This window comes from Zalophus californianus, chromosome 2 (assembly GCF_009762305.2).
Source record: "Zalophus californianus isolate mZalCal1 chromosome 2, mZalCal1.pri.v2, whole genome shotgun sequence".
Lineage (NCBI taxonomy): Eukaryota > Metazoa > Chordata > Mammalia > Carnivora > Otariidae > Zalophus > Zalophus californianus.
The window spans coordinates 187,983,461-188,008,200 of NC_045596.1; the positions used below are offsets into that span (position 1 = coordinate 187,983,461).

Consider the following 24,740-nt stretch of genomic DNA (forward strand, 5'->3'; position numbering starts at 1 on the left):
CAGGTCATCCCAAAGCAGAAAAGAAAGGGTGTGGCTTCTTCTTGTACGTCTCCTACTTTCATTAGGGAACAAAAAATATAACCCCAGAATCAGAGGCAGATACCGGTTTCATGGGACTCTGACAATTACAAAATTTGGAGGGGTCTCTCTTTAAGAAAAGAATATGTAATTATGAATATAAAATTAGGTATAGGACTCAGAAGAAGTGCATGAGAGTGAGAAGCCCTGATGCTTAAGCTTCTCTAACTGCGCTGTTAATCCACTTTTGCCCAGACCCCGCTAGCAATCCCCACCCCCCCGCCTTAGGTCTCATCCAGAAGCAGCAGTGTGGCTAGGAAATTCCTGCCTCGAGTCTGCTTTGGTCCTAAGATCTAGCACCATGCTGCAATGCGGACCGGGAGACCACAGTCACAAGACAAATGTGATACAGAGGCTGCAGAGTGAGGCACACAAGGTCCCTGAAACTTAGGTCACAAAGAAGAGGAGAATGAGAACAAACGTTCTGGCTAGCTGGGGGCGGCCCGCTCCAAAAGCCCAGTGACGACTCTGATGGGGCCTCATCGCCGCCTCCCCAACCTCCCAACACCCCTCCGCTCTGCACTGAGTGTCCAGGTACCTGCTCTTTTGCAGGAAGCCTGCCAACTTCTGTGTCTTCTGAGAGCCAGCCATACGCTGATTACACACCGTATTATATACTACGTTACATTACGTTACTTTTGTAATTACACAGTACACATACATATGTTTGTGTGAATCAGAACTCAGTCAGGGAGTTAACAGGGGCTACCCAGTTAACTGTATGGCTGAAGAAGTTGGGGAGAAGCCACCAGAACAGAAAGGAAGAATGCCTAGCAATTGATGATTACTTGAAAAGCTTTTTGAAAAAATATAATTATTTCAAGAGGGAAATTTGGGGTGACTTTTTAAATATTTGAAGCAGAAAGTGTTTTGTTTTGTTTTGTTTTGTTTTAAAGAAAGAAACCAGAAGGAAGATCAATAGGACGTGAAAAAAATAAGATTCTGAAAGGTTTAGTGTTGACCCATTAAATATCGGGACTATCAATGTTATCTTGCCCTGCTTTAATTACTCATGAGGGGTGTTATAGAACGAATCTTCATTGATCATGCCTGGTTCATTAGAAACTTTACAATGACTCCTCCCCACATTTCAATGACATGAACATAAAGCCATTTTACCTTCTGCAGGTAATAAATCCATCAGGAAAAGTTTCTTCTTAAAATTTTGGTCAACAACAGTAACAGCTATCTTGAATGAAGTCCCCTCCCTTCCTGGTTACTATTTCTGTTCCTCTCAATGACTCTGCATCGAGGATATTGTTAGTCCTGAAAGTAACACACCACAACATAACATGGAACACAAATATGGTTCTGAGCTTCCTAGCGGCCAGCTCAAAGAGGGAAGCACAATCAATTACATTAATGTAACTTAGAGTGTCTGTCACATAAAAACATAAATGTTTCTCTGAAAAATCATGGTTGTCCCTGAGTCCTGAGAGAGATCAGATGTCTTTCAGTCACTCCTTTTTGTACCTCAGTTTCTTAGCCTGAATGAATACCTTTATCATTTTATGAATCCTTGAATTTATGCGCTTTTTTTCCCAAGACTCACCGGTAAAAATTATAATTTCGGATTCTACCTTGATACAACATGGGTTTTTTTTTTATCTCTTTGTCTTCCCTTTTTTTTTATAAAGATTTTATTTATTTATTTGACAGAGACAGTGAGAGCAGGAACACAAGCAGGGGGAGTGGGAGAGGGAGAAGCAGGCTTCCCGCTGAGCGGGGAGCCCGATGCGGGGCTCGATCCCAGGACCCTGGGACCATGACCTGAGCGGAAGGCAGACGCTCAACGACTGAGCCACCCAGGCTTCCTGTCTCTTTGTTTTCTGAAAAATCCTAAAGACGAGTGTCCGTGTGTTCCTTGTTGCCTTAGTCTTTTTTCTTTCACATCTTTCTGTTGTTCATTATACTTAACCTGACTGCAGAGAATCGAGAACCGGGTTGGCTATCTTTGTTCCCGCTCGGTGCGGGCTGCTAGTGGCCACCCCCCCCCCCCCCCCCCCCCCCCCCCGGCTATTTGCAGAGTCTCTCCCCTTGCGGGAGAAGAACGCTGTGATTTGCTCCGTGACCTGCCCAGCAGGGCGCAGCACCTGTGAGGATGTGTCTGTGGTAGACTGCGCTCAGCGGCTGCCACAGGGCCAACTTCTCAGGCCTGAAAGCAATCTCTCGGGTCTGGACAGCCAAAGAGTCTTTTTTTTTTTTCTGATTTAGACGCGATTAGAAAAATGGCCGAGTCAGGACAAATGGGTGCTTGCTGGACCCAACAGAATAGGGTCCCATCCCCCCTTCCTTGCTCTCTGTTCCGCAACACGCAAGCTCTGGCTTCCTTGGCAACCGTGCCACGCCCATATAAACACCACCTTTTTGCTACCACTTTACGTTTTGCAGACTCTAAGGCTGCTGCTCTACCGGGAAGACTTAATTGAGTTCATTTATTTTTTTTTTTTTAATGGTCTCTTAGAGAGCTGTCCCTGGAAAAGATAAAGACAGGGAAGCAGATCGAATCTGTCACCTGGAATTGCACGATTACCCCGTGTGACTGCTGTTGGCCAGGGCTTTTCCGCAGCTTGCTTCTGCTCCCGCATTCTTTAGTATATGGACTGGGTTGCCACCCAGTGCTGGTCCCTGGCCCTAGAACTCCTCCTGCAAGGGCGGCGATCTGAGGCTTCCACATACCCAGAGGACTGGCCAAACATGAAGGGTGGAACAATCCAGGCCACCCACCTAGGTCAAGCCCTGGCCTGTCACACCGGCCAGGCTCCTTTCTTCAAGGGCTGCCTAAGGGCTGCCCACCACCCCCCACCCCCGTCTCCCTAAGACCTGGTCACTGTCCTGTGGGAACCTCTTTGCTTATGCTTGCCAGGGGTCAAAGGCTATACCCTTCACCAGCCACCCCACTCCCCGGTCCCGAGGTTTCACCCACCCATGCTCTACCCCGCCCTCCTCCAGGGGGCATCTGCAATGGGGCTGGACATGGGCTCATCCCCATGTGGTGGTCCAATGGCCCTCGGGAGGGAGGTCCAGTGATGCTACGTGTCCTTGGTATATGGGATAGTCAGGAACAACACAGGAAAATGCAAAGTGGGCAAATGCTGAGGGCAGTTTCTGCCGAACTCAAGTGCATTCTTCCATTCCCCACCTCCATTCCTCCATCCACATGCAGCTTCCCCCCCCCCCGCCCCGCCCCATCCAGAAGCAGAATGTTCCTCTGAAACCCCTTCATAGGCAGACGTGGCGCAAAGCGAAGAAGCAGTTACCATTACTTCATATGGAAGAATTTTTGAGCATTCCCAGACCCAGAAAATCACCTCGCGTAGGCTTTTCAGATCCCTTAGATCCCATCTTGCTAGGGATGCACAAAATCAATCGACATAAAGCACAGGTGCTCACAGGCACAGTTCGAAGCTACGGCGGCTTGCTGCTGAATGTGGTTTCCAGGGAAGGAGCTGCTCGGTGCCCCTCTGCTGCTCGGGGTGCGCCGTCTCTGTAAAAAACCAATGCTGAACGCCATTTTCGCTTTTCACCTTTTCTCGTAGAAGAGAAAACCCCTCTTGGATTTCTTTCGGTTAGCTACTAATATAGTAGCTCTTTTGTAAAAGCAAAGTGGTGTAACTCGAACTTTCAAAAAAGCAGGGGATACCTGTACCTAAAAAAAAATCAGCCAGTACTCAGCGGGCTCTGGTAACATCAGTCGGAACCCCTGGGGTGCCCCCTTCCTTCTTGACTCCCACCTGCCCTTTAGCCCAGCTCAAACACCATCTCTCCCATGAAACACCCAGCTCTCCCCTAATTTCCTCCATCCTGGAATCCTCACGAAAGCCGGAATCACTCCCCTGCATGCTACATTTGTCCATCTGCTCCTGTACCCTTCCTTCCTGGGCTGGAGGCTCCTTGCAGGCAGCCCTGTCGCGTCTCCGCCTTGGTTTTCCCCCATGGAACCTGGCACGTGGCAGAGGCTCAGTACATGTTTGTGGAATATGAATTACTAAACGAATTAGTAAGTATTAAGGCAGTTGATTCTGGGTTACTTATCACAGGCTGTTCACTTTGTAGGTCTTAAATCAGTAACCAAGTGAACAGAGAGGTCAGCTGAGTCAGGAAAGCCTTTCCTTTGGGCTCATTATTAGTAGCCCAAGAAGAGATTTCAGCAGGGAGAAGGCGTTGACAATTCTCCTAGCTTCAGCGAGCCCACAGCTGGAGCCCAAGTGTGGGACACACCAGCTCTCGCCAGAACCCCCCAACCCCGCTAGAGGGGCTAAGTCCTATAGCCTGTCCTAGATGGTGTCCCCCTCATGCCACCGTGCTCAGAAAGATAGGATGGGGCCCCAGCCTGGTGAAGGATTGTGAAACACGGTGTTCGTTGTTGATCTTCCGGACTCCTGTCTGAGGGGAGAGAAATGCAGCTAATCCAGCCCCAAGCTTCTAAGGGAGGCCAATATTTGTCTCCAGAGGAAAGATTTATTTTTGAAAACTGGCAAAGGATATGAAATGCCAGGCTCAATTCTAAGGCCTGTGGTTGAATGGCAGTTAGGCCTGGACCCAAAATATTTAGGGAAATCAAGACAATCTGGAAAACGTGGCTTCTGAGATTTAGTGGGCAACTAGAGTGGTGTTGTCCAGGCCCAACTAATTGAGCTTGAGGAAGTTGGATGTCAAGTGCTGGGAGCTGCTGACTTTCTGGGGGTGATTAGGGTCATCTGAGAGCACATGCACACCCTTCTCACCCTTGGCACACTTCAGTAAACATGATCCTGGGAAAAAGAAAAAAAAAAGGAGCTCAGTCCACGAAGTGCTCTCCAGCCCTTCACTGAACTCTGAGGAATTCTGTTCCTTGTAAGCCCTGCTGGTTTTGCTATCTGGCATTTTCTATTCAAAGGATTAGGCTGTGTGTGGCAACAGGGCGTTCCAGGGGCAGGCCAGGGCCTGAGGCTTGAGCAATTAGGTTCCGTGTTAGAAAGGCACAGAAAAAGAGACCTTTAGAGAGACATCTCTGCATAGGGGTGTTCCCGACCACCACTCCCACAGGGACCCAAAGACTCCCGCCAACAGGAAGCCTCCCGGGAGAGCAACAGGGGAAATCTAAGAAACAGGGGTCTGTAATAGAAACCGTTGCTCAAACTTAACCCTATCAGGGAAAACACCAGAGCCAGCAAACTGTCCTCATTGGCACAAGAATTTGAACTGAAGCCACCCCTAACTTGGATAGTATCAGGTGCCTCTTTCCGCCTGAGATGATATCAGAAGCTTATATTGTATTTTCCAGGGCCTGGGGGCTTCCTCTTATAACCATGTCCTAGGAGAATAAAGTAGATTTAATTTTAGATAGATGTTCATATTTTATTTATTCTAATCTGACCAGATTTCCCCTGTGTTCCCCAGAGCCCTGGAGATTCGGGGAGATGCCTCATCAAGAGAGGGAAGGGACAAACTTGGGTGCCTGACCCCACTTCCCTGGAAGAATTATACTTTTAGTGGTTGAAAAGAGGATTGATGGTCGAAAAGTTGTGGGGTTTTTTTGTTTGTTTCTAGAAAGAGAGAGAGAGAGAGAGCATGAGTGGGGGGGGGAGGAGCAGAGGGAGAAGCAGACTCCCCATAGAGCAGGGGGCCCAATGTGGGACTCGATCCCAGGACCCTGAGATCAGAACCAGAGCCGAAGGCAGACGCTTAACGACTGAGCCACCCAGGCGCCCGAGGGTCGAAGTGTTTAACAACCAGTATCCCACAGGCACTGGCCAATGAGGCTGGAGGCCAGATGGAATAAGCCAGTGGGGCCTCCCCGGTTCCTGCTGTGGACAGCAGTCATCTGGGAGCCCACTGCATGACTCACTCTACACCCCCTGAGACCCTGCATTCTCTCTGGGAGGGAGGGCCCTAAGGCAGCTCTCCCGGGGCCACACGAAGGGCCCGAGACACAGACTTGGACCTCGGCATGGTAATCCAGTATAAATAAGAAGTGTCCTTAGAAAAGGACAGATAATTTAACATAGCACACGATGGGTGCCAGGTGAATGGTTTCCAGGGGTTTCCAGGCCTGATTATGCATCCTAATCAGCTGGGGAGAGATGATTAAATGGAGAGATTCCCTGCCTCACCCTGACCTACCGAACGCAAATACCCAAAAGTCGGGCCCAGGATAAGCTCAGGGCATTCTCTGCATGGCTAGGCTTGGGATCCCGCAGTGTAGACAGTGAGCGCTCCAAGTTTCAAGGTAGGAGCGCCCCCAGTGGGGGAAGACGGGACCAGAAGTCAACCCAAGCAGGAGGCACCAGACAAGGCCCTGCACAGTTGTGCTGGCCAGGGAGCATACCCACGTGGGATGGATTCCCACACCCTCAGCCCCCCCCCAACAAAGTCATTTTGGGGTGCACAGCAAGAGCCGGAAGCCCGGATGTTGTCCTGGCAGCCGGCGACCCTCCTGTCTCCTCAGGAGTATTTGTGCCTGCAGCTTAGCAACCATTTTCTGATCTACACTGAGGGGAAATCAGAAGGCAAAGGGGAGAGGTATACATGCTAATCCCCAAAATGCACCCATAAAAAAAAATGAGATTTTGCTACAGCAAGTACCTTGGCCATGTGCCAACAGAAACCAATGACACGGATTGTTCAAGCTGCTCTTGCTGCTTCTTGTCCATCCTTCCTTCTACCTTTATCCTCACGCCCAACCCTACCCCCATATCTGACTGTGTTCCCTATACCTCTCAGCTCAGCACCATAAAGGACTGAATCTGCCATAAAATGGTGAATTCAGAGATGCCACCAGGCATGTGTTGAACAAACTTCATTAACTGGTTTGCTGATTTGGGAGTGAACAGTGAACATGCCTTTTTTATTTTTTCTCTTTTAATTCTAAGGATGATTAAGACAAAGATCTAGTCTGAAAACTGTAACTCTTATCTCATAAAGACTCCCGTGGCTCCCCAAATTCAAGCGAGCGGATGGTAGGCATTTCCACATAAACAGGCCGGGGAGTGCAGACACGGAAATCAAAGAACACAAGTGTATGAACCTAGTAACCATTTCTCCCAGTATTCCCTCCTGCGGAGCTATTTCTGGTTCCTTCCCGTTATGAATGATTAATTAGCTCAGTGGCTCACCAAAGGAAGGTCCCAGCACAGCTACCTGCCTGTGTGTAGAGGAAGGGTCCCGAAAAGTCTGGAACATGCTGAACAAATTACACTAGGGGAAGATTTTGTTTAAATCTCCAGGATAGTGTTCACTGTGGAATGGCCAACATGTCCTGGTTTGTCTAGAACTGTCCCAAAGTGGGGCATCCCCGGCAGCCCCTCAGTCCTGGGCAGACCGTGATGGTTGGTCACCCTGTTGACTGGCACAACCTCAGGCAGGCTCCGAGAGTGGCGAACTCCAGGTCCTCCCTCCTCCTCACACCCGCCAACGGTTTCTTTCCCATGGCGGCTTCCTTCTCATGCTTCTCCCGGACGATGCGGTACAAGCTCTCCCTGCCTGGCCCGGCCTTCTCTGTGCCCAGCCTTCCCCACAACCAGAGCTCCCAGGGGTCCGTTGCTGGGGGCGCCTCGGGGCCAGCACCTGTGTGGCCTCTCACTGTGTGTCCCCTGCTACACACGCTCGCCCACCCCACAGACAGTGATTCTCACCACAGGCCTCCCCAGGGCCTCATCCTACCTCACCGCCTGTCCGGGCCGGCTCAGGGATCAATATACAGAAGCCCTAACCCTTCTTCGTCCTTCCTCACTAAAGATAAGCCCTTTCAGAGGAAGGAATGCTTTCCTCCTCTGTGCTTCTCAGCCAAAAGCCTCGCTGAGAGCCCGACAGATTCAGAGCTCAGCGCATGTCTGTCGAGCTGCAGAATGGAATGAACAGGCTCTTCTCCCATGGCGGGGGATAAGGACATCTCCCACTGTTGCCAGGGACTCCTCTCCCCAACAAGACCCTATTCCTTCTAGATTCCCTCCCTCACCTATTCATTAGGGGGAACTACCCCTTGCAGGTGGGGCCCTTATTTGGGCTTTCTACAACACACTGCAGGAGGACCCGGTGTTTCCTGGGAATTGGCTGCCAACCCCACCATGAGCCCAGTTTTCTTAGGGACCCAAACTTAGGAGCACTGCCCTCCCCATTCCCATGGACACACACACACACACACACACACACACACACACACACACACACACACGCACACACACCACTCTTCTACCCCTGTCTCAGCTTTGACCAAATCTGGAGGGTCTGAGCACCTCCCCGGACATCACTAGGTGGTTCTATGTGGCAGTCCCTGGGCGCGCGAGAGTCTGGATGGGATTAGTTCTCTTCAACCAGCAGTTGGAGGACTCGCAGCCTGGGAATTTCTGCTCTGGAGGCTGAGAGGTCTGGGACACACATGCATCAGTAGGACCTCATCTGTATGCATCTAGGTGACAATGTGGGGCACACAACAAAGACAGGGGAAGCCACCGGGAAAGGAAAAGGAGAAAATCGTCCAGACGCCATTTTGAAGCTAAGGCTGTGCATGACACGTAAGGCATTCAGTCACCGCCGGGAGACGGGTAGCTTCTCACATGAGCAGCCAGTTCCTTATTACTTCTTAAAATCAGTAAGAACAGTTGCTTGACTGGAGCGACTTGTCACTTTAATAAAAAGGAACGCACTCCCCTACGATCCGCCAGAGCCCCAGTGACCTTCAGGCTGAGGTTTCACGGCTGTATGTTTGTCTTTGTGGAATTCGCAAATCAGGTATAATCAGTCTTCACCTCCCTTTCATCTGTCCCTTTGTTGTGGGGCACATATGTCCTGTGGGGGTCACAGTTGGTGAAGTCGTTAGTAACAGAATGTTCTACCTGGTGCTGCAGGAGTCACCGCCCCGGAGCCCGAGAGAGGACGCGACACCTCCAGTTAGCTGACAGAGCTAAACTGGGATGTGTTGTGATCATCACCATAGACAAAGAACAAAAACAGTATCACAGGTTTGGAAATGCAGTAAGTTAATAAAAATGTTCCCATGGAAAAATACAAGCTACAGCTGGAGAAGGAGGGACAGGGGATGATGGGAATTCAGGAAACGGAGAATCAGTGAAATAGTGTGCTTTGGAAAGTGAGGGAGCGATTTATTGGGTGCGACAGGATGGGTGTGCAAAGCGATATGACGGCTAAATAAGCAAAGGGGACTTCACACCCCACAGCCAGCTGCATCTGGTGACCGGCCCACAGCCGTTTATTGGGCATCTATTATGTGCCGGGCACATCGTGCACAGTCATGTCCTCCTCCAGAAACGCTGTGAGGGAGGTATTATCACATCCAACGGGGAAACCGAAGCACCGAGAAGTAGCTCGCCCTGGATCCGAACCAGTTTGCAGAACCAGAAAGCGACAAACTGGAATCCAATTTTAAAACCTTTTTTTCTATACACCTGAGAACTGGCCACACTACTCGGTGAGTAAAGAGGCCCGTGGGGTCATGGAAGGTGCACGAAGACCAGGAGACAACCCTCCTGGGTTCCAACCCCCGCCCTGCCTCTCGATCACTGTGTGGCTTTCAGAGTGTCCCTTAACCTCTCTGGGCCTTAGTTCCTTCAACCGTACAGTGGGAAGAACATCATCCACACTGGGATGTGGTGACAACAGAGTGAATGTCAGTGCAGGCTCTTGGTGAACTAAGTCGACGGTACAATTACGCGTCTTATGAGCCAACCTGTAAATTGCTGGGATTGTTGCTTCCCTGCTTTGGTCGTGACCAGTCATTTCTACTTCCTGCATCTCAAGTGTTTGTGATCTCAGACGCTGCTCAGCAGAGGTGCCTGGACCGTCGGGCTCGAATGGTTAGTCTGCGGTGAAGGGCTGGGGATGCGTCCTCCGCGGGACCCACGGCTGTCACACAAGCCAGCATCTGCCATCTAAGGAAATTGAGTTCTGAAGGAAAGAGGGTGACAGGGAAGTGATGGTTCTGGAGCCCGTCCCGAATGAAGACCGTCGGAGGAAACAAAGATGTAAAGGGCCGTGCCATTTTCACATGTTTGACTAAATGAAGAGGAGGGGACCAATTTAACCCACGTTGCTCCTGAGGTTGGAGCTTGGAATAAAGGAACAATGGGGGTGGGATCCGTGGCGGGGGGGGGGGGGGTGGTGGTGGTGGAAAGGGCTCTGGGCTTCGACAGCTTTGCTAGAAAAACGAGGTGATTCGATTAGACACCGTGTTTTCCAACAACTCTTGGACAGCAGTCGGGTGTCCTGCAGTTCAGTTCCGTTCGGACACTGACCCCCCCGGAGCTGGAGCAGCCCCTCGAGCTAGGGGGCTCCGTCCCACCTGACTGTCCCCTCTTCAGCTGCCAGCCATAGGTTCTGGGTCCCCAGCCTACCCACACTAGTGTCCGGCTCGACTACAGATTGGAGGGTTCTCCCAGCCCTTTTCAGTTTCGATAACTGACCAGAATGGATGACAGAGCTCAGAAATGTGCTCTATTTGTGATTAGTTTTCTTACAGAGGTGACAACTCAGGAAGAGCTGGATGGAAGAGGGGCATAGAGCAAAGGATGACGGGTGAGGGGAACAGAGCATCCAGGCTGTCTTTGGGGCCATTGCCCTTCCAGCACATCGGTTTGTTCATTGGTCCAGAAGCTCCCTGAACCACGTTGCTCCAGGGTTTTTACACGGGTTTCACTGCATAGGCATGGGGGACTCCGCCGTTGGCCCCAAGACTGAGTGCAGTCTTACAGGTCAGAGGACGTCTCCATCATGCAGTTGGTCCCTCCAGTGACCTCCGGACGCTCCCCAGCCCCCCACCCCAGTCAGCCATCTCATTAACAGACACTCAGGTATGGGGAGAAAGGGGCTCATTACGAATAACAAAAAACACCCCCTTCACTCCGGAAATTCCAAGGGCTGTAGGAGCTCTGGGCCAGGAACCTGGGACAAAGGCCAAATATACTTTTCACTATACCGTAGATGCACTTTAGCATCCCTTCTGTCTCTAACATGATATATTTAGTGGCTTTCAAACTGATTACGAGGTTCAGTTCTGCTCAGTGTAAGAAAATACCTTTATAGCTAGAGCTCTCTGGCAATTTCAGGGGCTGCCTCCAAAGGTCTGTGCTACCTGGGGTAGGACGTGATCCAGCCAAGGTTGCATGACCCCAGTGGAGAATGCTACGAAGGAGATCCCCACATTGGGTGCTAGTTTGGGCCAGATGCTCACTCATCACGATGGTTGGGACACAGTGTAATGTAACTGCCTTGCCTGGTTTCAGAATCGAGAGACACTTCCTTTTTGGATGAACAGCACTGGCAAGAGGGAAGGTTGGCAGCACGGTTGGCACGGCTATGACAACGAGCTCATGGACATGAGGGGCATCTTCCTGGCCTTTGGACCCGGTAGGCAAGACATGACCCATGCTTTGTCCTCCGTTCCCAAAGAAGTGGTCTCCAGGAGGGGCTGACAGCACTAGTAAAGGCTGAAGTGAGTTCTTTATGGACCTCTTTATGAGCCAAGCGGAGCAAACCCAGCTGGCCTCCATGAAACATCTTTTGCTGGCTTGCTTTCAAATGCTTCATAGGTTTGGCAAATGCGGTCAAATGCTTTTCCTTGTAAATTTTAAATCTTGAGCGCAGTGAGGAAAATGTATTCCACATGTTTGTGATTCATTTTTTACTTAATTCATCAAAATGTTATTTCACAGCTATCTGATGTCCAGGAAAGCTTATCGGGCACCAGGTTGCTGACAGCTGTGAGTCTCAGACTTGACGTGATCACTTCCCAGGGTCTGACTCTTCCACAGGTCCGCCCTGCCTGGAGCACCCATGCCTGCGGGGGGCCTTTGGTTTAGGGCCCAGCCAGAAGCTGGGATGTGCTCAAGGCCGGGCTAGGCAATGACCTTGAGAATGACTTTGAGGGTGAGCCAGAAGGCCCAGGGACGGCTTGGATGAGAACAAAGGTACTCTGCCTCCCTTGACCAGATAAATTTCTAAGGCTGGAATAGAGAGAAGATGGAGAGGGTCTATTTGGTCATTTGCTTTAACTGACAGAGGACTGTAAACTCACATTGTGGAAACGTTTATCAGACACTCCGGAGGTCATACCATGACCCAAACACCCCTTTCTTTCTTAAAAAAAAAAAAAAAAAAAGCAGAGGTGGGAGAGGCATTCGACAGCGGCCCTCAGCCATCAGTTGACTGGCTCATAAGCTGGTCTTCTCCCTTACGACTGTCCACTCTCCTTATGAAATGTAATAAACTTACCCCGACATCCATACTCCAAGTGCCATTTTCTGGACGTAGATCAGAATGTTTCAGCCCATGACAGTCTGTTCTTCCCGTTCAAAGTATAGGTTAGAAGTCATGCCTAGAAGGTCTGCTCGTCTTCTTGATATAGCAAGACAAAGATCTGTGTCGACCTCTCTCATTCCGTCTGCCTTGGGTCACTCTACTTACCACAAAATAGCTGCTGAGAACACCTAGGTGTCTATTTCTGCACGCTCCTTGGGAGCCCCTGGCCTCCTGGGCTTAGGGAACACACTGGTCTAGATCCTTTCCCATATGTGATCCAAGTTCCCAAGTCCTGAAGTAAACATCGGTACCAGTAGCAGCAAACATTTATAGAGTGCTAACTGGGTTCACAACATTGGCCTAAGAGAGTTCAGAGGATGCCCAAGCACATTGCCATCAACCAATGATAGTTACTGGGTGCTCCCTGTCAACCAAGCCAGAGGTTATATCTGACCAACCAGGTCAGATATAACCTCTTACTCTATGTTCAACATTAATTCACCAAAGAGCTCAAAAACCTAATGAATGAGGGATGGAGGCGTAAGGATTTTGTTGAGGTCAACCGTTCATTAGATTAGGTTGGGGACATTCCAAGGCCGCAGGCTTTATACGGGAGAACATTAAACATCAGGGCTTTCATTCAAAAGCATCACCTCCTCCTTCCTTAGAAGAGAGAAATAAGATCATGAATGCAAAACAGTTGTCAGTGGAAGGAGTGTTTATAAACAAGAGTCTCAGGCATGTTTTAAAGCAGAAGCAAATCTAGCCTCAAACCAAAATTTTAAGAAAAAGTACCCAAAGCTACATTAGCTTAAAGTTAAATTCAGAGGGGAGAGTTTGTCCATCAACAAAGGCCTCCATCATATGCTCCTGTAAAACTAAAAACCTAAACCTTTTATAGACAGATAGATGACCCCTGATGAAAAGGGACTGGGCCAACTGCAACAATGTTTCCAGGCAGGGACCGCCTTGAGAGAGCCTCCCACAAACCATCACGTTTCTGGCTCCAATTCTCATGAAAGATTGAACAGCTTTACACACTGACTGTTTACTCAGAAGAAAATTTAAGAGCGAGGTCTTTAATAGCTATCTAGCTGCACTTTGAGATAAAGGTACATGCCTCCTGATTAATTGTAGGCGCTTCTTGCTTAGGGAGGATGCTGGGCATCATTGCAGCTGCTCAGATGGAGCTTCAGAAGCCAGTAAGTCTGGTCCGGCAGAAAGAAAAGGAAATAATTCTGGAAGATAGCCTCTCTCTGGTTAATCCCAGTTTCTAATTTGAACGACCTAATCTTGCCCCGGAGAACTCCACATTTCAAGATAAGACAGCAGGAGTGTGATTCAGTGAGCTGCCTGTGAGCTAGGAAGCCTCACCCGGAAAGCAGTCCAAGGTGGCCAGGCCTGGCGTGGGGCTGCAGAACCTTCTCTCTTTAGGAGAAACGGTTTCAATATCCACAAAATTTAAATTCATGGAAATAACCTGGATTGCCAATCCAGGTTCAGCATGCCACCTTGAGTTAGCTGAGATTGGCCAGGTCCTCTCCAGCTGGATCTGGTATTGTTCTGTTGTTCAGGAATTTTCTAGAAGCTCTCATTCTAGCCTGGATCCTCTATTCTTTGGGCCCAAAGGCCCAGCTCCACAGCACAGGAAGTCAGGAACCAGATGGAGTTGGGAGGGAAAACCCAATTCTTCTTTCTGCTTATGTGCATAGGATTTAATTTTGTACTTTCAATGTAAAATCTTTTCTTTTCTTTTTTCGTCAGTAGAGCTTGATCTCAGTTTTTCCTGCTGAGGGTTAAAGACATGGGCATTTGGAAGGCTGGGGGAGGATATGTTGAGTTTACTGTTGTCCCCTACCCACACACCCTCCCCACCCACACACATGACAAAGACATGGCCACCATGTGGCGGGGCAGGGTGATCATCATGTCCAGGTCCATGGCAAGTCGGAAGGAGAGAGAGGAGTTGCTGCTACGTCACAGGGACAACTTTTCCATTGATTTCTCACACTGCAGCTGATTCTTCTCTGGGGAAGTCTAACCACTGTCCTCACCTAGTTGTAATTACCTTGATATTAAGAAGGGTTGGGATTCTGGGGAAGACCTAAATCTCCTCTCCGGCGGGGGGGGGGGGTGGTTCTGGATTTTGAATAGTTTTTACCATGAGGTGATGCTGCCTTATCCCTTATCCTTCCTGCCCCCAAAGTGAAGTGAATCCTCCAAATAATTTATAGGGTGACATTTTCAGTCCATAGTATGCCCTTGTGGGGTGTTTACTCTACATGCTTCTTAATAAGAATAGCTACCATTTATTGAGCAGATGCAGTGTGCCTGGAGCTGTGGTTTAGGTACCATTTCTATGCCCATTTCCTGAGCTTATCCAGCTACTAAGTGGCTGGGGGCTGGTTGTAGAGCCTATTAACTTCTTATGCTAAAGTCAACATTAATTCTCCAAAGTGAGGAAAATCTATCACTTGGGAAGTCGGCCTGGATCTAACATACTTTGTGGGAGAGTTTTCTGAATAAAACTCTTTTCTGTACTTGTAATTTCAGGGTTAATATAAGAGCAGGATTTGGCTCTTCTGGACTCTGTTGCCATTGGTGTTCGTTTGCTTTTTAAATAAAGTACATGTGATCATTTTAGCAAAGCAATTATAAAGGATTATTTTCTAAGGGAGAAAACTTGGCTTTACAGCCCCCAAACCACCCATTTCCTTTCAGTCTTACACGGACTAAAAGCACAAGCAGAGGCCTTTATGGATGGATAAAATCTCCTTCTTGAATTCAAGCTCAATGTAGCTCTGGTTTGGGGCCCAAAAGGGAAACTGTTATGTACACTACTAACCTCTTACACTCACTCTTTGAACAGACAGGTACGTGGTATTCAGCCTCTTCTTGGCCGCCTGTGGAGAAGGAGAAGGTGCACTCTTGACTGAAATTCCTCCGTATTCACTAGGCTGTGAACGACTAGCCCTACCTTCTAGATTCCTGCGTCACCGCTAGAGTGTGGTGCAGCCTCTGGGTGGAAGCAGGCACGACACTCTTCTCCACTAGAGCTCTCAGGGCCTTCACCCGGGTCCCTAACTCCAATACCGGTTCGCTTGTTTTCCACTTGGCTAAGTTATTTCATCTGCTAGTGAAAGACTCCCAAGGAATGTTCGGTTGATCCTCCAGACATATTTAAGAAACCAGTGTTGTTGCTTCTGAGGTAGCCAGCACTGAGGAAACCATATAGGTTCACATTCCATGAAGCCCTGAGACCTCGATGTGGCAGGAAAATGAAGAAACATTCTTAAGTGGCTCTGGGGTCCCCTGGCCAACCGGCTGCTGCTAGATAGACGTTCTGGAAGATAAGCATACTGTGTAATTGGGTTTGGGGAGCTCAGCAAGACAGTCAACCTTCTGTGACCACACCTGCTCTCCAGGGCTCTGTGGAGATGAGCAGCAAAAATGGAGATGCCCTTCTGCCTCTCCAGGATAGCTCTGCTGTCAGGAAGGCACCACAGTTATGCACAAAGACGGTCTGCTGATTTGTCTTTCTAAAGAAACTCATCTCCACGAGCCGTAGAAAGCAACTTCCTTTTGTAAGCTATACCCCTTCCAGATACCCTTCCAAGTTCACCATGAGTTGGTCACGCCCCATTGACAGAGCTGGTTTCCAATCCCGAAGCTGCCTGGAGCCTGAGTATAATTCTCTGTGTTATGACTTGGCCCCCTTTCTGCCCAGGGCATGGCTGTGACAACTTGTTTGCTTGCCTTTCCCTTTCAGATTTCAAATCCAACTTCAGAGCTGCTCCAATCAGGTCTGTGGATGTCTACAATGTCATGTGCAACGTGGCAGGCATCGCTCCCCTGCCCAACAACGGCTCCTGGTCCAGGGTGATGTGTATGCTGAAGGACCAGGACAGCTCGGCTCCGTCCGTCCGACCGAGCAGCTGTGTTCTGGTCTTGATTCTCCTCCTACTGTTTGCATAGATGCTGCTATTGTTGTCCCCAAACACTCGGCCAAGTGTGCCTCCATGGTGGGATGGTTTTCATTTTCTATTCAAATAATAGCTTCATTAACACAATCAAGGCCACAAAAATTGTAAATATACTATCCTTGGGTGATTCCACACAGAAAAAAAAAACATTTTAAATTTCTTTAAAAATTTTTTTTAAACTTCTTAAACAAAACAAAACAAAACACCAAAAACCCCAAGCTTTATTTCTTCTGGAGGTAAGGAAAACCTTAGCTTTTCATTGGTTCAACTATATGTCATTTTCTGCATTGTTTTCATGCAGTTACTCAGATGAACTGTCTGAGCACGAGCCCACCCCTGGGGCAAACAGACTTTGAGTGGATATTGCATGGAGTCTTGGGCCCGTCTGTGTCCTGCCTTGCGCAAAGCAGGCCCTTGTCTGTGTCCGGTCCACAGCCAGGAGCCATGCCTGGGGTTTATGGCCACAATCCGGTGCTGTTCCTTCCAGCCCAGAAAAAAGAAGTCCACATAAAAGCAACAGCGGTCTTCTGTTTTGGGTCCGGCTCATGGAGTCTTTTTAATTTTATACCAAGCCCCAGAAAGGTCATATCTTGGCTCACCAATCAAAAGTACCAAGGATTGAAGAACTCACAGAACAAGGTGGAAGATGTGGGTGCCCTCCCAAACTCGTGAGTGCACAAAAATGTCTCCCTTGCCTTGAGGAGCAGAAAGGCTTGCAGCAGACCCAGGCTTCTGGTGAGACTTAGCACAGTCTGTCACAACATGGAAGCTTGCACATGGTGGGCCCTATATGTGTGGGTGGACTAATGGTTTCCTCGCCACGCTTTGGATCCCCAGACAGAGTATAGGCTATAGCAATACCTGACATATCGTTACAGGCTGATACAACTTGCTGATGACTTTTGGACATGTTTGCAGAAATCTCAGTTCACTGCTTGGAATGGTAGCACATTATGTTCTATGCACCAGTAGTCTTGGAGCAAGGCTTGTGGAATAACACCAGCAGAGTGTATCCTGAGGGACCCAGAAGCCCAAGGAAAATGGTGGGGGTGGGGGTGGGGTGGGGAATGGAGAGAACATGATGGAACTGAATCCCAAACCAATTAGCCATTTGATTAGGAAACAGTTTGGTCAAAGTGCCACCTCAGGGACCTAAGTTGTTTGGAAGCCCCTACGAAGAGCCACTGAGCCTGAGTTGAAATGTTTTCAGTTTAGTCATCTAGATTTGCTGTAGGAAATCTTGTTGTGAAACAAAACATAACTGCATGTGTAAATGATCAGAGTCACATAGACATATCATTGCGTTAACTGAGTTTGCACTGAATGGGGCACATCTGCAAAAGAGACTTTCTGTCAGGAAGAGATAGCACATCAGGTCTCCTCAGGATGATGAAGCCCTTTTAGAGCGTTTGCCTTGAGAAATGAGCATCAACACTCACCCTGATTCAAGAGGGTTGGGAGCATCTCTGAGCCTTGAATCATGAGAGCAAAAGATCACCACTTAAAAAATACATATACCAAATCTGTCATCACAAAAGATTTCTAAGGATTCATGTAATGTGTTTTAAAAGTGCCAGCAAGCCATCAGATCAATTAGGAAGAAGGCAAATCGGCCTTTGCTATCTGGCTGAAAGCAAACTGGTGCTCTCAGAACATTGGGCAGTGGCTGTTGATATAAGCGTCCATTGTTCAAACTGTCCTTAGTCCGGAAAGGACAGTGTTATAATGAATTCAATGGAGCTCACCTTCCTCCCTTGTGAAGGAAGGATCACTAAAAGATATCCAAGTGATTCGGTTGAAAGAGGATCATCCAAATCAAGAGAATACAAACATGCACACAGTCTTACATTTGTCTTTCCTGCTCTGTTCTACCATTTTCCCCTCACTCATCCTTAAAAACTTCAAGTTACATAAAAAAAAAAAAAATCTCAGCTATTTGTCTGACAGAGTGTAGCTAATAAATAATCTTAAATAGATGAATGAGAGTAAGATACTTTTGGAATCATGAATATTGGTAAATAATAAAGAAAATTCAGGCCCTAAATGGAGAAAACACTTTTTCCTAAAATAATGCATACATTTTAGTGGCTTAATTATTTAGCTAGAATTTTTTTCCCTTTGATTTTTATTTTAAAGTTACTTTATTTTCCCCAGGAAGTTTTTCTCTAAATGTGTTCTGTTCCTTTGGAGTAAAATCTCGTACATATAGACACCTTTTCTCCTGGATTACGTTGCTACTTCACTACTAATTCCAGGGGAAAGATAATTGGATTGACCTGCAAATACTGAAGATAAACCAAAGGAATGATCCTTACATTAAAGATGAGATGAATGGCTGCTTTCCCCGCCCAATGTCTAATCTCCAGGGCCCAATTCAATTAAGTTCTGAAGACCTAAGCATAAATTAGAACAGACCCAGGGACTTCTTTCTAGCCTCGAAGAATCCTGATTATAGAGCCCCAACTCTTTCTACTTTTAAAGAGAACTTGGAAATCCACATCGATCTGAGTTCAGTCACTGATGGCCATTTGCAAACTTCCTGGGATTGTAAGCATCATCTGGCCTGCTTCCGGAGATGGAGGTTTGGAGGATCTGGGTAGGACCTCAGACAGCACTTGCAGGTTTGGGTTTGCTCTATGAAGAGAAAGGTTCTGGTTAGAGCTTGGTAGACCCGGGTCTGCTGACAGCAATTTCATAATCCTCCAGTTTCTCCAGAGGCCATCGGACTGGTATCGACTACCGGTCCCAGCTGGGTCAAGCTTCCAGCCCTCTCTAAGCCAAAGCAGATCCGCAAGCCCCAGAGAGGGAGAGGGGCACCCAGAGGGGCAAACTTTGCTTCTCCACACTCCGTTCCCGTGAGTCTAGGGTTCCCAAGAGCGCTATCACACAAACTCATTGTTGAAGACATAGGCCTACTTTATGGATTTTCTAAAAAAAAAAAAAAAAAAAGTGTTTTCTGCATTTCTGTAAATATCAAAAGACTTCCAAATGTGATTGTGTGTTTAATCTTTTTAAACAATTTTTGATAGACCAAAGTCAGCTCTTGTAAACTACTTGCTTGAAGGAAGGGAGGTGGTAGTCTTGGCAGACTGGTTCTAAAACATGTGAAACTTGGTCTCAGGTGTATGCTATGAAAAATAGACTTGTGTGTGTTGCTTGGAAATCATAAAACAGCACCAAGTACAGTGCCTCAAATGTTTAATAATGTTCCATAAATATGTGTTGAATAAAAAAATAAATCTCATAAAGGAGATGTGCTTACACTTCAGATATTCTCTTTGTCTATAGTTCCACAAATTAAAAGAATGATTCATTTTTAACTAGCTATCTTTTCTTATCACCCAACTGATAATACAATTATACTTCATTCCATGGATTAAACATAGTCCATCCCAGGCTTATGAATTTGATGATGGATGGAAGGAAGGAAGGAAGGACGGGAGGAAGGAAGGGAGGAAGGAAGGAAGGGAGATTAGATTTTGAATATACTAAGCATAATATAATTTTTAGGATAACAGCTTTATCAAAATTTAATTCATATACCATATAATTCATCCACTTAAAGTGTACAATTCAAAGGCTTGATTCAAGTCACAGAATTGTGCAACCATCACCACAATCAATTTGAGAATATTTTTATCACCCCCAAAGAATGCTATATCCACAAGTGCCTTAGTGGATCGGTCCCCATTTCCTGCCCACCCCCCCTCCACCTGTCTTGGGCCACCACTAAATCACACTTTGTCTCTATAGGTTTTCCTATTCGAGGTATTTCATTAAAATGGAATAACAGTACGTTGTCTTTTGTAGCCGGCTTTTTTCACTCAGCGTAATGTTTTCAACGTTTAGCATGAATCAGTACTTCACTCTTTTTATTTCCAAATAATACTCCATTGTATGGAGTGGCTACATTTTATTTATCCATTATTTAGTTGATGGACATTTGTTTTTTTCCTCCCTTTTTGGATAGTATGAATATTGGTACTTCGAACATTCATGTATGTGTTTTTGTGGACATATGTTTGCATTTTTTTTTTAAAGATTTTATTTATTTATTTGAGAGACAGAGAGAATGAGAGAGAAAGCACATGAGATGGGGGGAGGGTCAGAGGGAGAAGCAGACTCCCTGCTGAGCAGGGAGCCCGATGCGGGACTCGATCCAGGGACTCCAGGATCATGACCTGAGCCGAAGGCAGTCGCTTAACCAACTGAGCCACCCAGGCGCCCGACATATGTTTGCATTTGTTTGGGGAATATACCTGGAGTGGAATTGCAGGATCACATGCTAACTCTATATTAAACATTTGAAGAACTATCAGACCATTTTCCAAATTGACTGCACAATTTTGCATTCCCACCAGCGATGTAAGAGGCTGCAAGTTTCTCCACGTCTTCACCAACGCTTGGAATCCTGTCTTTTTTATTATTATTATTATTATAGCCATCCTAGCAGGCTTGGTGTGAGATCTCAGTGTGGTTTTGATTTGCATTTCTCTCATGACGCATAACGTTGGGCATCTTTTCATGTGCCTATTGGCCATTTGTCTATCTTTGTTGAGGAAATGTTTATTCAAACCCTTTGCCCATTTTTTTAAAACTGGATTTTGGCCTTTTTATTATTGAGTTGTAAGAATTCTTTATATATTCTGGATGCAAGTCCCTTATCAGATATTTGTTTTGCAAAAACTTATTTTTCCCTGTCCTGTGGGTGTTCTTTTCACTTTCTTTGATAGTATCCTTCATGGCACAAGTTTTTAATTTTGACAAAGTCCAATTAATCTATTTTTCTTTTCATCAGTTGTGCTTTTGTGTCCTATCCAAGAAAGCCTTGCCTGACCCAAGATCCTGAAGACTTACTCCTCTCATTTATTCTAGGAGTGTTACAGTTTTAACTCATATTTAGGTCGATGATCCACTTTGAGTTAATTTTTTTCTTTATTGTGTGAGGAAGTGAGGGCTAACTCATTCTTTTGCCTGTGGATATGCAGGTGTCCCGGAACGGTTTGTTGCAAAGCATATTGACTTTTTAGAGAAATGTGAAAATGATTCTGTTGGATATAAACACTTTAAAAAAAAAAAAAATCACTCCAGAAATGTGAAGTTTTTTTGTACTTCAGGTTACACAACACTGGATATGCAACACAGTGTTTGTTTTCTCATACTCTCCTTGACCAGGTTAGGCCCCCACTATACTCTGCCTCTGTACATTAGGTGCACATAACACCCACTGTGATTCTCTGTCATACACTGATCAAAATTCTAATCATACAATAATTAAAGTTCTTGTTTACTATTGTCTATTTTTTTCACTGGAATTTCCACTGAGAAAGATAGTGACAGTGTCTTATTCACCCAGCAAAATGCCTGGCACACAATAGATATTCAATGGATATCTGCCGAATGCGTAAGTGACTTTGCATTTTATTGCATTTTTCTTCCCATTTTTATAACTGCACCCCACAACCTCACACACAGAAATCACAAATATTTTTTAAAGCCCCTGCTTCACCATTTTAATCTCACCTCTGGCCTTCTTATCTAACCCCATTTTTCCTAGGTAATTACTTACCTTGGTTTTCCTTTGGCACTGAGAAATGTTGTACCTCACAATTATCTTTATTTCTATTTCCTTGAATTCATACACATTCTATTTTGCATGAGTTTGTTTTGCATGCTAAATATGGGAACAATAATATTTTTCTTCTCTGTCTCATTAGATTATAGTTTTCTTAGAACCAAAGAGCTTCCCTCCCTCCCTCTTTCTCTTTCTTTCTCCCCTCCCTCCATTCCTCCGTCCCTCCCTCCCTTCTTTCTTTCCTTTCTTCCTTCCTTCCTTCCTTCCTTGGAAGGTCAAGATTTGAGGGGACCCTAATAATCGGCATCCCTGCTTCCTAACTAATTTTGTACGTAATTGAGGCAGACCAGGGTTTGGTAGATGGAGAGTGAAACATCACCTTTATTACAATAAAGCTGACAGTACTGGACAATGTGGGCTATAATGTCACACCTCTGAATCACACAGACTGGCCCACCGAGGCCCTACACCTGTACGTGCTTTGCAGCCTACAGGAAGGGAAGCAAATGGTGTGTCAAACATGAAGGCACAGAGACTAATCACAGCAGTTCTGGAGCTAATTCCCTGAACCCTAAACAACTGCTAGGATGTTTCTTCTCTGGGTCACCCAGCACGCTTACCGGGCCAGGAAAAGTCCTTAAGGAGCATCACTGTGGCAGTTCTGAAGTTCACCAAGGTGATTCAGGAGGACTCAGCGTGGCCTTATTCATGGTGAGGCCACACAGAACTGCCTGTAATTTGGCCCTTGGACAGGAGATCCAGGGAGCTCACTCGACTTTGCCCTCGCTTGAGCCCACCTGGGCCTACTGGCTGTCCTGGCCTCCTTGCTCTGCTCGGACTTACGGAACTCCAAATGGATTTCACATTTTTGACAGAAGCCCTTGTAGATAAGGCATAGTTCTGTGAGATAACATTCTCCCAGTTGTGAGTCTTAGCTTAACTCCTAGCAAAAGAATGATTAATTTCCGTTCCTTTTAAAAAACTTTTTAGTCATGTAATTGCCAACAGCATTTGTTATACTTTTGGCAAGTTTAAAACACAGTCAAATAATTTTATTTCATCGGGGCAGAGCCCAGGTGTGGCTTATTCACCTCTGCATATCTAGATCCTGGCACAGAGTCAGGCACCTAGTAGGGTCTCACGCATTTGAAGAATGGATGAGCCTAATTGTTTATAAAAGAGCATACTGACTGTGTCATACAATTATCTGAAGTTCTGGAGCTGCCCTGGTACAATCTGCCCCATGTAGAGTTAAGTCCCTTCAGGGAAGGTTCAAACTGCAAGAGATGCAAGAATAGCACATACCACACCCTTCATTAGGCATTGAATTGCTCACCCCACCGCCAAAAAAAAAAAAAAAAAAAAAAAAAAGATATGTCCAAGCCCTAATCCTTGATACCTGTGGATGTGACCTTATTTGGAAATAGAGTTTTACAGATGTAATCAAGTCAGATGAGGTCACACTGGATTAGGGTGGGCTCTACTCCAATGACTGGTGGCCTTCTAAGAAGGGAGAAATTTAGATTCAGAGACATAGGAAAGAAGGCCACAGGGCAGTGGAGGCAAAAACTGGAGGGACGTGTCTACAAGCCAAGGAACGGCAAGGACCGTGGGCAACCACGTAGCTAGAAGAGGCAAGGACAGATTCTCCCCTAGAGCCTTCAGGGGGAGCATGGCTTTGCTGAAACCTTGATTTCAGACTTCTAGTCTCCACACTGTGAGAAGCTGCATTTCTGTTAAAATACCTCGTTTGTGGTGATTTGTTACAGCATTCGTGGGAAACTAATACACCCTGCATATTGTTTTTGGAGTCATTCCAGCTCATCAAAGATTTCTTGAGCCCCTCCCCTCTTTCATACCAGGTACCATGAATGTTTTGGGGAAGAAAAGATACCATTACTATCCTCACTGAGCTTACAATGTAGTCATGTCATTTCTTCCATTTTTGAGCAGAGTTGAATACTCCTTTCTGTGGAACAAAATGTTTCGGTTGCCATAGGCAATGCGTAGAGAAAATTTCAGACAAAACAGGAGTAACACAATGAAAGAAGGCATCCACTCCAGAGCAGGAGAGCTGGAGGCAGGAAGCTCACTTGCTTGTGCTCCTGATGGCGCCTTGTCCATTGTCTCCTTTGGGATCTTACTCTTGGCCATTGGATGTTCCTCCTTAATCTGCTCTTCGCCTTCCCTGTATAATTTTCCCTCAGCAAAAGCAGGGATGATCATGTTACTCACCTGGTTAAAAACCACCCTTGTGTCTTTCATTCCTATAGAACTAAATTCCAAATTCTGCTTCCAAACCATTTCCATGGTTCGACTTCCCCCTGCGTCTCCCAGTGTTCCATCTCACATCCTCAGCTGAGCACCATGAATGTGCCATTCTCAACTCTAACCTTGGCCCTCTGTCCAGCACTCCCCTTCCCACTCTTTGTCCAGCAAACTTATATTCACCCTTCATGGCCTGGATTCTCCGGGAGGCCTTTGTACTTTCATGTTCTCTTATTTCATTTATTACTAAGCAAGTCACAATGTAGTGTAATAATTTTCTTGCAAGTGTTCTTCAAACCAGGATATAAGCAAAGCAGAATGGCGGGATTGTGTCTTCTCATTTTTGGAGTCCTCAAACAAAGTCTGGAGCCCCAATGAAATCGACCACAAAATAGCTGATAATTGGTGAACAAATGAATGAATTATTGAATGAATGAATCAATCAATCAACCAATGAACAGGGTGAAGAAGTTAGGGCACTCTAATCAGAAGATCCCCCAGAGTTTGGACAGAGCTTCTCATAGCAGCAAGGGGTTGGAAGATCCAGGTGCCGGAAGGTTTTGTAGAAAGGAGCAGGGTTTGACAAATGACTAGCTATGTGA

At 46.6% G+C, this 24,740-nt stretch overlaps 1 protein-coding gene across 2 annotated transcripts in view; it reads left to right on the forward strand.

Annotated features, from left to right (window-relative positions):
- ENPP6 (ectonucleotide pyrophosphatase/phosphodiesterase 6) overlaps positions 1-19,558 on the forward strand; it is a 112,088-nt gene extending 92,530 nt beyond the window's left edge. Inside the window, exons 7-8 of one of the 2 annotated variants that reach the window (XM_027599987.2) lie at positions 11,298-11,421; positions 16,082-19,558. In XM_027599987.2, the coding sequence (XP_027455788.1) occupies positions 11,298-11,421; positions 16,082-16,287 (330 nt within the window). In that variant the 3' untranslated portion in view covers positions 16,288-19,558. The remainder of the gene's footprint in view (positions 1-11,297; positions 11,422-16,081) is intronic. The other variant, XM_027599988.2, reaches the window with a different exon arrangement.
- Positions 19,559-24,740: the final 5,182 nt, after the last annotated feature.